Here is a 17,236-nt window from a genome sequence, read left to right on the forward strand (position 1 = left end):
CAACGCATGAAAGTAACATTCACAGTGTTATGTAGCGGTCTTATTGTTATTTCCAGAACTTTCTCAGCTGCCCCAAACGGAAGGTCTGTGCCCATTCAACACGAGCTCCCCGGCCCCTCCCCGGGCCCCCACTGTCTTTCTGTCTTGATGGATTGGCCTATGCTAGGTGCCTCTCCTGTAAGTGCAGTCTACATGTGTGTCCTTCTGTGTCTGTGTTCTTCAAAGATGTCAGGTCCTGGACCACAGAGACGAGGATGTGTTAGATCCACACGTGGGTGGGTCTTCAGTTCAAACTAATTAGGATGGCCCTGGCCAGTTGGCTCAGCGGTAGAGCGTCGGCCTGGCGTGCAGCAGTCCCGGGTTTGATTCCCGGCCAGGGCACACAGGAGAAGCGCCCATCTGCTTCTCCACCCCTCCCCCTCTCCTTCCTCTCTGTCTCTCTCTTCCCCTCCCGCAGCCAAGGCTCCACTGGAGCAAAGTTGGCCCGGGCGCTGGGGATGGCTCTGTGGCCTCTGCCTCAGGCGCTAGAATGGCTCTGGTTGCAGCAGAGCGATGCCCTGGAGGGGCAGAGCATCGCCCCCTGGTGGGCGTGCCAGGTGGATCCCGGTTGGGTGCATGCCTCTCTGTTTCCAGCTTCAGAAAAATACCAAAAAAAAAAAAAAAAGTAAATAAATAAATAAACTAATTAGGATAAAATGAAGGTGAAAACGCAGTTTTTCAGTTGGAGTGGCCACGTGGCAAAGCACTCAGTGGGTGTACGCGGAACGTGTCCATCCTTCCAGAAAGTTCTCCCGGCACTGCTGTCCTAGGTTTGTGGAGACGAGAGGCCCCACGAGAGCTGCAGTTGGGGGTGGGCCAGGATGAGCTCTGGGCGGGGCTTCTGTCCTGGGCTTGGAGGATGTGGTGGCTGTCCTGCAGGTACGGAGGGCAGGAAGGGCCGTGCCCTCAGCAGGTGAGGCGCCGTGGGTGGGGGGTCCTCGTCAACTTCCCGACTTCGAGGTGGGTGCTGTGATCGTGGCAGGGGCGGGGTTCGTGTTATCAGGAAACGCACACTCAAGATTCGGGTGTTCGGGGTAAAGCGGGTCGTGTCTCCAGCTTTGTCACACGTTCAGGAGAAACGACACACGCAGCCCCTCCCGCTCACACAGACACCGAGAGAGAGAGAGAGAGAGAGAGAGAGATAATAATATAAATATACAACAGAACACGTGAGTCGGTGTCCTCGGCGACCAGTGACCAGCCCCAGCAGGACGGGAGGGCTGGCCCCAGGCTGAGGGTCCTCCAGCGCAGGGGCACCACCCGCCAGGGGCCGGTGGGCAGAGATGCGAGCCTGGCTGGGGTGTCAGGGCCCCGAGGGGGTGCTCAGCACGGCTTTGTTTTATGCGTGGCCCGTCCTTCCTCCACCTCTGCCCACGCGTCTGAATTCCCGGGGAGCAGGAGCAGGCCCAGGCCGTCTGCGGCCCTCTCGAGATGGGGCCGGTGGGCGCTTAGTGAATGGTTATCGGTGGGGATGATGAAACCCATGTTGCCCTGCGGCCTTTGCCTCATGGACACCCGTGTCCACTCTGGACTGGGTGGGCTGATGGCCGCCACCTACCAGATGCCCACCCTGTGCCCTCAGGGTACAAAATTAACCCAGGGAGGCTCTTCGTGTTAGGAACCCAGCCTCAGGAGCCAGGGCTCTGCCCCCTGGTCCCCCGCAAGTTAGAATCGGCGGACGGGCTTTGGACCCAGGGCCGGGTGACCCCACACTCTGTGCTCCAGGCCGCCTCCCCTGCCGCCCCCGTGAGTTCTCCGCCAGCTCCTTCTCGCGGGGGGGGGGGGGGGGGGGGGCTGGAAGCCGGCCATGCTGCTCCCCACTGCCGCCCGTGTCACGTTGCCGGGCCCGGTGCCGGCTGAGAGCCCCGGTGTTGGGTGCCCGGTGGAGGAGATGCCTGGATGTTGACCTGAGAGGTCTGGCCTTTGTGCTGGCACCAGCCCCCGAGGCTCTTGTCGGGGTGGCCCCCAGCTGTTGGCTTTGTCACTTGTGAAGTCACTGGCATCCATCTGTGCCCAGGAAGGTGGTGTGTGCGCTCCGTCCTTGCTCACTCATGGCCGGAATCTTTTTTTTTTTTTTTTTTTTCCCCAATCAGGATCATCGGAGTTAAAATGGGCTTGGTCCCCTTGGACAGGGAAAGGGCGCATGGTCATGAATGGCTGAGGCGAGCCCGGGCCGTCTGTGATATCTGGGCCAGCGGGACAGAGGCGGGCGCGTCCTCTCGAGCCGGGATGTGCCGGCCCGTGTGGGCATGCGGACGCTGCTGTTGGCTGCCGTTGTCACTAGGGTGAGGCTCCGCTGGTTTAACGGCCGCTCCCTTCTCTTCTCCAGTTCCTGTGTCTGAAGAATATTCGCACCTTCCTCAAAGTTTGCCACGACAAGTTTGGATTAAGAAACAGCGAGCTGTTTGACCCCTTCGACCTCTTTGATGTCCGAGACTTTGGGAAGGTGAGTGACCTCTGACTCCAGTCTCAGTCGCTGGGGCGTGGCGGCGGAGGGGCGTGGCGGCGGAGGGGCGTGGCGGCGGAGGGGCGTGGCGGCGGAGGGGCGTGGCGGCGGAGGGGCGTGGCGGCGGAGGGGCGTGGCGGCGGAGGGGCGTGGCGGCGGAGGGGCGTGGCGGCGGAGGGGCGTGGCGGCGGAGGGGTCGGCTCAGCGGCAGGTGGGCCCGATCCACAGACCAGGCCTGGCCCCTGTCCGGCAGGTGCAGGCGGGGTGGTGTGGCTAACAGGGGGGGGCGCACGGCAGCCCCTTCCTCCCCAGCCCACGCGGGCGTGAAACCAGGTGTCATGAATCCAGGAGGGTGGAGGGACAACAGGGTGTGGACGAGGACAGAACCGGGGACGGAGCCCTGGCCCTGCCTTTCCAGCTCGGGAGGCCCGGCGTGGTCACGTCCTGCCCTGAACCCCCAGTTCTTCAAGGCAGGCAGGGCTGTGTCCGAGCCAGCTCCTGCGGGTGTCGGCCGAGGTGATGCACGTGTGCTCTCGGTCTCTGTGAAGGGGGCCGTCGTGGTTACACCCCTGAGACAAGGTTCTGACAGGTGTGAGGCCAGGAGGGGGCGGCACCCTGAACCCCGGGGTCCCGGAGGCGAACCCCTCGGTCCAGGGCAGGCCGACACCCTGGGAGTCTCTCTGTGTCCTCAGGACGTGCACCTGGCAGCTGTCCCGAGAAGCCCTGCGGGCACAGGTGACGAGTACCTGAGGCTGGGCAGGGACAGAGGCTCGTCAGCTTCCCGGGGAGCCTGGGTTCGGGGTGCCACGTGCCCTCGGAGAGCACGGCGGGTCCAAGGTCGCTTCTTTTAACTCGCTGGGTTCAGGGCCCCAATGGCTCCTTGGTGGCTCCTTGGTGGCTCCTTGGTGGTTCCTTGGTGGCTCGGGGACCGCGGGGCAGAGTGCAGAGCTGGCTCGGTGCTGCCCGGGGCCCTGTTGGATCGAGTCCTGTGGAGCTTCTGTAGGCTCTGTCTGGGAGCTGGCCCTCCGCTCTGCAGCGGGCCCAGATTCAGCAGAATGTCCTCTTCCTGGATGACCTGAGGGGCAAGCCCCCACCTGCTGATGGGAACTATCGGGGGATATTTATCCAAGGGAGGGCCTTTATCGGGGACCTGGTGCTGGGGGAAACGCCCTCTGGATGCGTGGTTCATGAAGGGCAGAGGGGAATTGGTGTTGGCCTTTGCAGCTGCTGAGAGGTCAGTTCTGCGCCCGGTCAGCCCGGCTCAGTTTCGCTTCCATCTCGGGCGGAAGCAGTGACCCCAGAGGAAGGCCGGCAGGGCCCTCTCTTCCGTCTGCGTCCGGGAGCAGCGCACGCCCTCTCATCAGCGGGCTTAGCTCTCCTGTTTATTATTCATGAAAGCGTTTTGCCAGGCCCAGAACTTCTGAAGCGGTTAAACCTGGCCGTCAGCGAGGCCGGGGGCGACCAGCAGGCCGCTGACTGACTCAGTGAGAAGTGGGCCGTGTGGCCAGTTCACCCGGGTGTGGGGAGCGCGCTGTTTGTCCGCCGGCCTCCGTCCCGCCCTCCTCCCACCTGCAGCAAGCGCTCAGGTGTGTGGACACCGTGAGCTGTGTGCTGGGCTCTTCATGTCCCCGGGCTCCTGCCGTCCTTCAGGGACCTCAGACAGTAAGGGAGGAGACCGAGGCCCCCAGAGAAGGCACCTCTTGCTCGTGCCCCCCACAGTGACGGTGGAACCCAGGTGTGTGTGTGGGGGTGTCTAGTCGGGCCCTGCCCATGGCGGAGGTCACGTCCGCATGTGTCCTGCGGTGCCCTGTCTCTGTGTGGAGTGAAGCAGCTGTGGGCAGGGAGAGGGTGTGGTCAGCGTGGGGCTCTGCGGGGGGCAAGGGTTGGGAAGCCGGCAGGAGGCCCCCGTGGAGGCCCTGCCCTCCCACAGACTCCACCCACTTGGGTCCCCCGACTTCTCCGGGATGCTGGTGCTTTCAGACAGCAGGTCAGCTGAGACACCTTGAAGGGCTCAGGACAGCACGTGACACTGAGGAGCGGGCCAGAATCAGGGCCCAGTCTGCACAGGGCTGGATCCCCCGTCACCTCCCTCTTGGGGCTGCGGTCCGGTTCGCCTCTGAGGACTGCTTCAGGGTCTGAGATGATGCCCCACGTGCCAACTCGGTGTGGGGAGGGTGCCCTGGATGCCAGCCGGCACTGACCAGTGGGCATGGCCTTGGCCGTGGGCAGGGTGCCCCGGGAGCTCGCTGGTCCCACTCCACGTGTCCGGAGCTGTCGTCCAGCCACGCCATTAACTCCCCCGAGCACCTGCATCGCTGGCCGCATGCCCTGGGCTCGGGCTGGTCAGGGAGGAAGGGGGTGCAGCCTTGGGGATATCTATCCAACACCCTGTGTCTCCGTACCCAGCCCCCACGCCGCGTGGGTTTGCTCCGCTCCCCCTAACGTTTGCTCATCAGCCTCCGGAGTGCAGATGTCCTGGGGTCACCGGAGGTCTTTCCGCTCCTGGTTTGATGGCTCTCAGTCACTGCCGCCGCCGTGGTGAGTTCATTTGCTCTCCGTGTCTTACGGTTGGCGGTGGGAGGCCCTCTGTTCTTCTCGGGCAGCCTCTCTGTGCTAATTACTTATTAAAACGCAGTCGCTGTGGAGCGGGAATGGCCTCCGGGCTCCGGCTGGGCCCATGCGGGGCGGCGGGCTCAGGCTTTGTGGGTTTCTGCCGGCAAACACTCCCTCCTCTCATCTGCTCGCCTGTCACTTTAGGGCGATATCGGGCCACCCGCTTTCAGACGCACTCGACAGCCAGGCACATGTAAGCGCGCACACACACGTCCGTAGCCCGCAACCGCACACCCGCACATGTACATGCACACACACACTCGCGCACACACACACGTCCGTAGCCCGCACCCGCACACCCGCACATGTACATGCACACACACACGTCCGTAGCCCGCACACGCACACCCGCACATGTACATGCACACACACACTCGCGCACACACACACGTCCGTAGCCCGCACCCGCACACCCGCACATGTACATGCACACACACACGCACACACACACGTCCGTAGCCCGCACACGCACACCCGCACATGTACATGCACACGCATGCACACACACACACGTCCGTAGCCCGCACACGCACACCCGCACATGTACATGCACACACACACGTCTGTAGCCCGCACCCGCACCCCCGCACATGTACATGCACACACACACGTCCGTAGCCCGCACACGCACACCCGCACATGTACATGCACACACACACGTCCGTAGCCCGCACCCGCACCCCCGCACATGTACATGCACACACACACACGTCCGTAGCCCGCACACGCACACCCGCACATGTACATGCACACACACACGTCCGTAGCCCGCACACGCACACCCGCACATGTACATGCACACACACACACGTCCGTAGCCCGCACACGCACACCCGCACATGTACATGCACACGCGCGCGCACACACACACGTCCGTAGCCCGCACACGCACACCCGCACATGTACATGCACACACACACACGTCCGTAGCCCGCACACGCACACCCGCACATGTACATGCACACACACACACACGTCCGTAGCCTGCACACGCACACCTGCACATGTACATGCACACGCACGCACACACACACACGTCCGTAGCCCACACACGTACACTGGCACATGTACACGTGCACACACACACATACATGCGCACACACGCACACACACGTCCGTAGCCCGCACATGCACACCCGCACATGTACATGCACACACACGCACACATACATGTGCACACACGCACATCCGTAGCCCGCACACGTACACCCGCACATGTACATGCGCACACACGCACATGTGCATGCAGGCAGAGTCAGATAAGCCCATCGAGCGCCGGGTGGCTGTTTTGTGAGTGTTTTTTCTCTTGGCTTCCTCTCCAATGGGAGCCCTGGCACAATGGATGATGGTGGAGGGCCCATGGGTTTCGGAGGCCGGGTCCCTCAGATCTGAGGAACTGAGCGGTGGGAAGTGTGGGCCCCCGCCCGTGGAAGATGCTGACGTCAGGTGTGCGAGTCCGGGGAGGCTCTGGAGCTCCGTTCTGGTGTCTCAGAACCCCTCGGTGGGGCCCCTGGGAGGCGGTGACTCCCCGAGCCAGGGTCAGGTCTCTGAGGGGGTGCTGTTGGCCCACAAGGGGGGTCCTTGACCTCTGGTGAGGGATCTGTACCTATCTGCTGCCTTCTCGCTTACCGTTCATGTCTGGGGAGAAGGGACTGTGGGTGCCGGTGGTGGCAGCTGCAGGTCTGGTAGAGAAGAAGCCTGGGACGGAGGTGATGGGGGCAGGCGTGGAGTGTCCAGGCCGGGCTTTGGCCGCGGATTCTCACTGTGCAGGGTGGGTTGCTGCTCACCTCTTAGGGCTTCCGGTTCCCTGTCCGTGAGCTGAAGGTTGGACTGGCTGGATGACCTCTCCATGCGGCCATCAGGGGTGCCTCCCTTGTCCCCACGGGCTCACCACCTCTTTGTCACCCCCACCTCTTTGTCACCCACCCAGGTGGTTGGGAGCTTGAATTTTCCAACTAGTCCTGCTGTGTGTGTTCTTTCTTTCATTCTTTTTTTTTTTTTTCCTGTGTCCACAGTTAATTAAATTTTAATTGGCTAATTGTTTCTCCCTGAGACATTGTTTCTATTGAAGCTTGACAATTGGATGTTTGTTGCAAAAAGGGCTGAATGAGGCCAAGGAGGTGAGAAGAGAAAAAAAAAATCAAAATGTAAAGAGTTGTAACAAAGGATACTTTGTTACAATCAAAGGGCCTGGAGGCTCTTTATTCGGAGGCTGGCAGAGGAGTCTGCTCCAGTCAGGCCCTCGGGGTGGGGGGGGGCAGCCCCTCTGAATCAGTCCCAGGTGTGTCGCAGGTGTGTGGCTGAGCTCTTGCTGGGTTGGGGGTGGGGCTGCTGGGATTGAGAAAGCTTTCCCCGGGTGCTCAGCAACGGGGTGCTGGTTACACATGCCAATCCTACCCTCTGCTTGAAGCTCAGGTGAGGAAGTTTGGGCCGGAGCCCAGGATTGTTTACCCTGGAAAATGGACATAACCTAATAGTCCCCCCCCCCCCCCCCCCCCGCCATTTGATTGCTTTAACGGATACGTCTTAGCTCATCGTCATTCAGTGTGTTCAGTGTTGTGTTCTAGCCGCCACCACTCCCGAGAGAGCATTCACCACCGGGAAGCAGACCTTGTTTCCTCCTCTCTCATACCCACCCCCTGGCAACCGTTAATCTGTTTTCTCTCTCTATGCATTTGTCTGGGCGCTTTGTCTAAGTAGTAGCCGTTAGTGTGTGTGTGTGTGTGTGTGTGTGTGTGTGTGTGTGACTGGCTTCTGTCACCGAGCGTGGTGGGTTCCGGGTTCTTCCGTGTTGCGTGTGTGTGTGTGTGTGTGTGTGTGTGTGTGGCTGGCTGGCTTCTGTCACTGAGCATGGTGGGTGCCGGGTTCTTCCGGGTTCTTCCGTGTTGCAGCAAAAGTCAGAATTCCGTTTCTATTTGAGGCTGAATAGCACTCCATTGTGTGGATGGATCACAGGTAGTTTATCTATCGCCCGCTGAGGAACACTGGGGCCAGTTTCTACCTTTTGGCTGCTGTGGACATGTGTGTGCAAGGGTTTTGTTTGCTGACTTTTATTCCCGAACTCCTGAGCCCGTGGCCCCTCACCTTCTGAGACCCCGGGCCCCAGGAGGCCCAGGACCCTCAGTGTGGAGTGAAGCCGCTGGTGGGTCCAAAGAGGCCTCATCCGGCCGGGGCTGGGACTCTGAGGTTGCCCGCTGCCCGCAGACCTCCCGTGCAGCCCTCGTGGGTTCGTTCCCATGAAGGCGTGTCTCGGCCGATGGGCTCCGTGGACGTGTGTGCTGCTCAGCGTGGGTGCTTGTCCTTGCTTAGGCCCTGGGCTCCCTGGAGGCTTCGCCTTGGAGCAGGCGGAGTGAGAGGAGCTCGTGGGACTCGGGTCAGGGGCAAGCTCGAAGTCAGAGGCATTCCCCAGGGTGGGCCATGGATGAGAAAACCTAGTGGTGGGGGGGCGTCCAGGCCAGTCCCACTGGTCCAGTGAGGGCTGGAACTATTCCTGGCCCCCCTGGGAAGGCTGGGCCCTCACCTGGGCTGTGGTTGCCTTGGACTCAGTGCGTCCTTGTAACGGTGCTGGCTGTTGAGGCCTTCCTGGGAGTGAGGTGGCTGTCACCACAGCCCCTGCTAGACTGCCACCGTGGCCCCTTGCTCCAGGCCATTGTGTGGAGGGTGTTGACACCTTTGATTCTGGCCTCATTCTCATGGCAGGTTCTGGTCCACTTGGGTCTGTGCAGTACAGGCGGGTGCAGGGGAGGTGAGCACCCTTGGGTCCCTTTAGACCTGGAGGAAGGGTCTGGGGTGACTTTTGTACTGGCTCAGGGTCACGTGGGAGGAAGCGGAGCCCCCACTGCAGCTTGAGGTCAGTCTGTGAGGCTGTGGAGAAGCTGTGGTCAGGGATGTGGGTCCTGGGGCGTCTGGGCTGGTGACCTGGAGGCCGGGTTCCTTAGAGCGAGACCCAGCTTTCCTTCCGGAGATTCACTGGTCTGAAGAAGAGGCCATTCAGTCAGTCATTTAGTCATTCAACAAACACGACGGAATGCCCACTGTGGGCAGGTGCTGGGGACAGCCTGGTGAGCAGACAGAGCCCCCTCAGCCCCTGCTCTCGAGTGGGTGAGGGGAGGTGGGGTGGCCTCTCCTGTGTGTTTGAGCCTCCAGGGCTGAGGCCTCCGTGAACCTTCCTGAGTGCCCTCCCTCTTCTCTGAGGAGTGCCCGTTTCCAAAGATTATTCATAGGAAGCCAACGGCACTTATTAGGTAATTAGTCATCTCATTTTTAATTAATCAAAGGCTAATTATGAGTTACATCTCCAATTAGCATTTCCGATCCACACCTGAGAATGGTTCCCCCACACAGAAGAAGGCGCACCCACGGGAAAGCTGTGAATTGGGTATGTTCAGTTTGGGTATGTGTTCAGGGTGCTTGGAGACCCGGGGTGATGACCTTCAAGGGCCCCGGTCTGGGGACCTTCCATTGTGGAGGGCACAGCCAGTCATCAGCAGGCAGGGTGGTGGCATCTGCTCACTGTAGAGGGAGAGGGAGCAGATGGAGCAGCAGAGGGAGCTCGGAGGGTGACAAGCAACACCCCAATTCTGAGCCAACTCAAGGCTTCCCTGTGCTGTGGGACCCCGGGAGGGTTGGCTGTCACCTGGGGTGCTCAGAGGGCAGGTGTCTGGGGAGGAATGACGCTCCCATTCCCTGGTGGCAGTGTGGTCTCTGTGAAGCTGTGGCCATCGGGACCCAGGCCTCCCCGGCTGGGTCAGTAGGCAGAGGGGGCACGGGCCTCTCTGCCTCACCACCTGGGCTCTCCTCGCACGGGTGGACCCGGTGGCATGGTTTGGGCCAGCCCAGTGCCACCTCCTCTGTGAAGCCGCCCTGGCTTGCTCTAGCCACAGTGTGAGGCACAGGTTCTCGGGGGTGGCTGGCCTCAGCGAGCTTTCCAGCCAGAGCTCTTGTTGTGCCAGAGGGCCCACCGAGGCCTGGCGAGGACCGGGTCTGTTTTGTGGCTTCTCTCTCTCGGCCCCTTAAGCCCAAGCTTGGCCCAGGTGATGGGCGGACCAAGCACGGTCTCTCAGGGCTGACCAGGGGGAGGCTCTGGGCTGTATCTGTTTCAGCTGCAGCTTCCACCTCGGGGAGGCCGCTGGTGTGGAGCTAGTGCGGGCTGGCTCCTGGCAGGTCGTAGGGTGGTTCACAGTGGCACCTTTGCCTGGCGTCAGCGGCTTCCCTGCAGGGCCTGGCACAGCACCAGGCACAGAGAGCGCGGACCCGTGCCCGCAGGGCCTGGACAGAGCAGGGCCCAGCACAGCTGGACGCTTGTCCCCTGGTCTCGGGCCAGCAGAAGGCGTCCTCCAGACTGAGTTCAAGGACAGGGGATGGAGGGTGGAGGGCGGGCAGGCCTGTCCCTGCTCCGCCCAGGGACACGGAGAGAGCAGACTGTGTGTTCTGCTTCCCCGGGGCGGACGACCACACCCTCCCGGCTCCTGCCCCTGTGCCGTTTCCGGCTCGCATTCCTTTTTGATCTGAGACTGAAATATTTTAGCTGGTGGCAAAAATGGCTGCGTGCCCTTCCTCCCCTCCCAGGACGGAGGGGGAGGAATGTTCAAGAAAGATCCGGTGTCCTGGTGCCTTTCCTCGCTGAGGGCAGCCTGTGACGTGCGGGAAGCCGGCCAGCGGAGCTGGCCACTGGAGCCGGTGGGGGCCCTGGGGCCAGGAGTCTGGGCACCTGGGGTCCAGGAAGACCCTCACCAGGGCTGTGCAGCCTCAGTACAAGCCCCAGGGGGCAGCCCTGGGGACCCAGCTCTGAGTATGGTGGCCTGGAGCCCGAGGCTCTGATCTCAGGGTCCCGCTGGGTCCTCCCGCTTAGCTGCTGGAACCCCGGGTTCTCCTGAGAGCCCAGGGGAGGCGTGGCCACGGGCCGTGGTGGCTCTGCCCTTCTGTCGGCAGTGGGGCGCGCGTCAGAAATGCGGGGGTGCGGCGTCCGGGGAGGCCTGCGAGGGGGTGCCGCCGGACTGTCCGGCCGGATCAGGACAAGAGAGGAGAGACGAGTGTGTGACCGTTGACCTTCGGAGGCTGTGGGTCCCAGGATGGTGTCAGGAGGCCCGGGTTTGGTGCCTAACGACATGCCCACCGTTATTAGGACAGCTCTCCTTTTCCACTCGAGAGGCATCGCGGGCGACTTCCTCCGGTTAAATTAACAGGGGAGCCGTCAGAAGCCGTGCGGCCGCGTCGCTGCCTCTGGCGGGCTGGAAACTGTTTCTAAAGGGGTGGGAGCGGGCTCCCTCGCGAGGGCGGACAGACCAGAAAGGAGGAAGGAGAGAGAGGCCTCCATGTTCTTCAAACGCGTGACCTTGATGACGCTCCCGGCCCTCGTTGACCTCTTCTCAACAAACAAGGGGCATGAAAATTAAATCGAATTACATCGGCCCCGCGGAGCCGTAAAGTGTGTGGGGCGGTCCCGGCCCTGACCACAGGGGCCCGGAGAGGTGTGTCCTCTGGGGGCTCGGCCTCTGTCCCCAACCCTCGACGCTGCCCAGCACTGGAGGTTCGGGGTGGCCCCTGGGCGTGGGCTGATTGCCGGACAGAAGCACAGGCGAGGGCAGACGTAAGACACCGGAGCGAGAGGCCTTCCTCCTTCCCGGTCTCTCCGCCCTCGCGAGGGAGCCCGCTCCCCTCCGCTGAGAAACAGTTTCCAGCCTGCCAGAGGCAGCGAGGCGGCCGCACCGCTGCTGACGGCTCCCCGATTAATTTAACCGGAGGAAGTCGCCCGCGATGCCTCTGAAGTAGAAAAGGAGAGATGTCCTAATAACAGGCGGGCATATCGTTAGGCAAAGCAAATTAAATCATCTTTAATGGTGTTAGAATCTCAATCACTTTGGAAAATGGGAGTCGGCGAAGCAGGGAAACGAGGAAATCGCTGACGCCCTTCGGAAGGAGGTCGGGGAAGGGGAGTCTAGGCGCGCGCTCGCGGGCGTGGGGGGCTGCGATGGGCCGGGGATGGGGGTGTCTTCGCGGCCGCGGGCAGCTGGGTGGGGTCCAGCATGCTCACAGGGGGGTGTCCGTCCTCCCTCACGCTCCTGTCTCTGCCAGCCGGGTGTGGGGCTACTGGAGACTGAGTGCTCGTGCCCCTCCCTAAAATTCACGGCTGACACCCAGTTCCCTGTGTGACGGTTTTGGAGACGAGGCCTGGGGGTCTGAGTCGGTCCTGAAGCTGGAGCTTCACAATGGGATTAGTGACTTTATAAAAGAGCCCCCAGAGAGCCCCTGGCCCCTTCCAGCACGCGAGGACGCGGTGAGAAGACGGCATGCACTGGGGAACCCGGGAGCTCTCCCTCGGCAATGAGTCCGCCCGCGCCTTGACCTTGGACCTCCAGCCCACAGGACACGAGCCACAAACGCTCTTTCCTCACCCGGCCTGTGGCATTTTGATCCTGCAGCTCGAATGGATGAAGACAGAGTCCCACCAGCCTTCCCTGTCTGCAGGGCTCTCTCTCTGGGGTCTTTTTTTTTTCTTTTTTGTATTTTTCTGAAGTTGGAAACGGGGAGACAGTCAGACAGATGCCCGCATGCGCTGGACCGGGATCCACCCAGCATGCCCACCAGAGGGTGATGCTCCGCCCATCTGGGGCTTCGCTCTGTTGCAACCAGAGCCATCCTCAGCGCCTGGGCCATCTTTGCTCCAATGGAGCCTCGGCTGCGGGAGGGGAAGAGAGAGACAGAGAGGAAGGAGAGGGGGAGGGGTGGAGAAGCAGATGGGCGCTTCTCCTGTGTGCCCTGGCTGGAAATCGAATCCGGGACTCCTGCACGCCAGGCCGACGCTCTACCACTGAGCCAACCGGCCAGGGGTCTCCAGGGTCTTTGGTGTTCTGTTCTGGGAGAGGAGGCGGGATGAACTCAGACCTTTAATAAGTGCCTGGCCCGGGCAGATGACTCCCCTCCCTAAGCCTGTTTCCTCATCCGTGAAAGGCAGGGTGACATCTGCCTCAGGGAGTAAGTGACACCCCCCCCACGGGGGACCAGGCAGAGTCACAGTCTGAATGAGTGTAGATGTGCCCCTCTGTGGGGTGCTCATAATTTCAAAGGAACCAGTATTTTGTGTTTGAGTTGCTAGTGGCACTTTGAGGATGATATGCCTTCCATTTACTAGAAAGGATAGCTCTATCTTTTGTGAACATAAATAAAGAGAAAAGGAAAAAAAAAAAAAAACTACCCTGCTAGCAAAAAAGAAAAAAATGAAAGAGTCTTCTGTTTCTCCCATGGTAGGTTCCCAGATCTCTGATAGGTCGTAAAGAATATTCAACTTGACATTCCACCATTAGAGAATCATTCCTTTGACGTTAAGAGTTTTCCTGTTGATGCAGGTAACTCATCAGGCTTCACCACTCCCGTCTCTGTGCCGAGGGGTTCATCCGCTTGGGTTCTGATGAGGAACGGAGAGACAGCTTGGGCCCCTCGAAAGGGAGGGACAGGGTTGGGGGCCCCCGAGGGAAGAGAGGCGTCAGGTTCAGCTGAGTGAGTGAGCCCTCAGACTGGTACCTCACTGGTCCTCTGGAGGGAAGGACCGGGGCGGCTTGGGTTTGGCGGGGAGAGGCGTGCCAGGGTGGGGGCTGGGAGGCGAGCCAGGGTGGGGGCTGGGAGGCGAGCCAGGGTGGGGGCCCTGGGCAGAGCCACTTGAGATGAGCGGCCTCTTCCTCCTCGATCATTGTTTATGAGCCCTGGCTTTGCAGCAGCCCCGAGGCGCAGGGCTGCTTTGTGTGAGGGCCTCAGGGGGTGCTCCCTCAGGCAATGCTGGATGGGGGCACCCAGGGTCCAGGGCTGGAGAGTGACCGGCCCCCGCATGGCCTGTGCGCTCTGTGGGGCGAGGGACCACGGCCAGTCTCAGGAAGGAAGCCCCACCGTGGTGGGAGACGGGGCTCAGGCGGCTGCCGTGGGGCTTGCTTCCCATTCAGACCCGCCCCCTTCCTCTGCTCCCTCTGCCCCGGCTGCGCCCTCTCCACGGGGCCGCTGAGGTTACCCCCGCCCCCCAGCCCGCCCCTTCTCAGAGGGCCCCGTGTTCATCCGGCTCAGACGCCAGTCCTGGAGCAGTGAGTGGGGCACACGTTACGGCTGGTCCTGGCTGTGCCCTGCCACGCCACGCCCTGCCACGCCACGCCCGGTGTTTGTCGGCGCCACCACCTTGCCTGGCTCCGCGACGCTTCCTCCCCAGGAGAGGGACTTCCCACATGAGTCACTGTCTGTGTTCTGCATGGAGGCGGCTCCCCCGACAATTCCTCTCGTTCCTTCATTTCTCCTTATCTGAGCGACCAAGCCTGGCTCCGCTCTGCCCCTAGGCCTCCTCTGCCGGGCAGGTGACAGCCCAGTGAGGACTGGAGAGGCAGCTGGGAAAAGACCCCCCCCCCCCCGCCCCCGTCCCCGGGGTTGCTGTGGCCTGTGCCCATCTCCCGCCGGGCATCAGGGAGGGAAGACGTGGGCGTGCATTTGTCTGTTGCGTGTGTGCGTGCGTGCGTGCATGTGTGCATGTGTCTCAGGTGAGTTCTGCGCTCTCTATTGCCAGTGGGCTTCTCTGCGGAGACACGTGGCTCATTGAAGGCTCGTGTCCTCAGGGTGCTTTGCAGAGTGGGCAAGGTCCTTCTCAACTGGTCTTTTCTCTTTTGTTTTTCCCTAGTGATGGGAGGGGAGGTAGAGAGACAGACTCTCGTAAGCATCCTGACTGGGCTGCACCCGGCCACCCCCACCTGGGGCCGATGCTCTACCCGTCTGGGGCCATGCTCCTATCCGAGCTGTGTTTGGTGCCTGAGGCAGAGGCTCCATGGAGCCACCCTCAGTGCCTGGGGACCAATTCGCTCAAACCAATCTAGCCATGGCTGCGGGGAGAGGAAGAAAGAGAGAGAGGGAGAGAGAAGGGGAGGGAGAGGGGTGGAGATGCAGATGGTCACTTCTCCTGTGTGCCCTGGCCGGGAATCGAACCTGGGACGTCCACACACTGGGCTGATGCTCTACCACTGAGCCAGCAACCAGGGCCTCACCTGACGTCTTCTTTACGAGGACGTTCCCAGCTGTAGTGACTGCTCCTTGGCTGCCGGCCGTGCCCCCCAGAGCATGTTGCCCCCCCCGTGGAAATATCAGGTGTGCGTGTGCAGGGGACAGGGACATTGATAACGAGCCCCCTCATGGGGGCCGGAGGTGTGCTGGGGTGGCCGAGTGGCCGTGGCCCCACCTGGAGCTCCGCTGTGCCCGCCGCGGAGACACTCCAAACGGCGCTCGAGCTCATGGGCGCTCGAGCTGGGGGCCTTCCCCTCAGACGGGAGGGAAGGGAGCCCGAGAGGTGACGCTGTGGGCCCTCCAGTGTCCCTCTCTTCCCGAAGCACTGGTGTCTTTAACACTCACAGGCAGCCCGACCTGCGGTGGCGCAGTGGATGAAGCGTCGACCTGGAAACGCTGAGGTGGCCGGTTCGGAACCCCGGGCTGGCCTGGTCAAGGCACATGTGGGAGTGGATGCTTCCAGCTCTTCCCCTTCTCTCTCTCTCCTCTCTAAAATAAATAAGGAAACTTTTACAAAAATGATTCACAGACAACACCTGCGTGCCTCTTCTTGTCTCCTTCGCACGTGTGCGCTGCCCGTGGCCTGGAAGGACGTCGGCACCACGCAGCTGAGGGCAGACCTGGCAGCGTCGTGTCCAGCGTCGTGTCCAGCGTCGTGTCCAGCGTCGTGCCCAGCGTCGTGTTCAGCGTTGTGTCCAGCGTCGTGTCCAGCGTCGTGCCCAGCGTCGTGCATCTTTGGTTGGGAACAGGGCTCCAGCAAGAGATCGAGAAATGAGTGGCGGCCTTTCTCTCTCTCCCCCTTGTCTCTTTTTGGTGGTCGAGCCCACATGGCATGAAGTGCACCGTTTGAACCACTTGCAAGTGTGAATTCTGTGGCATCAACTAAACTCAGCGTTGTGCAGCCGTGCCCACTGTCTGGTTCCAGATCATTTCCGTCGCCCTCAAAGGACGCCCCGTCCTCATTATCAGCCGCTTCCAGGCCCCCCCCCAGCCCCTGGCTACCCCCTCCCACCCCACCTGCCCCCTGGATTTGCCTCTTCGGGGGCATTCCGTGTAAGCGGGACCAGACGTACCTGGTTTCTGTGTGTGGCTTCCTCCACACAGTGTCATGTTTTCAAGGTGCGTCCACGGCTGTGCGGTGTGTCTGAACTTCATCCCTAACCCTGCCTCGCCCTCCTCTGTGGAGGGACGCCGGGACCGTTGGCACTTTTCCTCTGGTGACCCTCTGTGTGCTGTGCAGGTGTTAGTGTGAACACCTCTTTGGAGTCTCCAGCATTCCCGGGTTCCGTGGGAGCTCTGTCTCGTGTGGGGCCGGGGCCTTTGTGACCTCCTCCTGGGACAGTCCAGGCCGCCTCCCGGCAGAAGCGGATTCAGTTCGATGGAGGCCTCAGGCCCAGAAGAAAATATTGGGCCCCTTACATGAGAAAAAAAGCATCAAGTTGGGGTTTTGCGGGGCCCTTCGGAAGTCGGGTCCAGGGCGCGAGCCCGGTGAGCCCGCTGTTATGCCCGCCTCTGCCTCCCGGGGATGAGGGTCTGGGTTGGTCCAGGGTGGTTGTCGGATTGAGTTTCAGGGGTCCCACCGTAACGGCTGAAGCTGTCCCTGCCCAGGAGCAGGCGGTGGCTTGCGGGGGCTCCGGCAGGCGGGCTCTCCCGAGGGTGGCCGCGTTCTTCCCGAAACCCCGCTGAAGGGTCCGGCTGGCATCGCCGTGTGCTCCTCTCTCGGCTGTGGCCCTGCCCGCAGGTCCTGGTCCCGAGGGACCCGGGAGGGAGATGTGTCTGGGTGGGGGAGGGGAGGAAGGAACCCATTAGTGTCTTTAGTTGCTGCCTGGATGCTGTGTTTTCCCCTCACAGCCAGTGAGCAGGGAGGAGGTGGGGAGCGGGTGGGGTCCTGGACCAGATGCAGGACTGGGGCTGGAGGCCTCCCCAGGGCGGTGTGGGGCAGGGACGGACGCTGCCCGAGGAGGCAGGAGGCTGGGAGACAGGAGGCTCTGCTGGCCGGGAGCCACGGTGCGTTGAGGGCCCTCTGTGTGCTGTGGGGACCGAGTGTCCAGGCGCCACCGTGACTCAGCTTGGATGGGCTGTCTGTCCTTGCAGCCCTGGTCCCTCTGTCCA

General features: G+C 61.7%; 1 protein-coding gene across 2 annotated transcripts in view; it reads left to right on the forward strand.

Annotated features, from left to right (window-relative positions):
• The window catches only part of VAV2 (vav guanine nucleotide exchange factor 2), a 192,584-nt gene that overhangs the window by 43,936 nt on the left and 131,412 nt on the right, over nucleotides 1-17,236 (forward strand). For both annotated transcript variants that reach the window (XM_066255787.1, XM_066255788.1), the window contains exon 2: nucleotides 2,369-2,485. In XM_066255787.1, the coding sequence (XP_066111884.1) occupies nucleotides 2,369-2,485 (117 nt within the window). The remainder of the gene's footprint in view (nucleotides 1-2,368; nucleotides 2,486-17,236) is intronic.

Source organism: Saccopteryx bilineata, chromosome 2 (genome assembly GCF_036850765.1).
Source record: "Saccopteryx bilineata isolate mSacBil1 chromosome 2, mSacBil1_pri_phased_curated, whole genome shotgun sequence".
Taxonomy (NCBI): Eukaryota; Metazoa; Chordata; class Mammalia; order Chiroptera; family Emballonuridae; genus Saccopteryx; species Saccopteryx bilineata.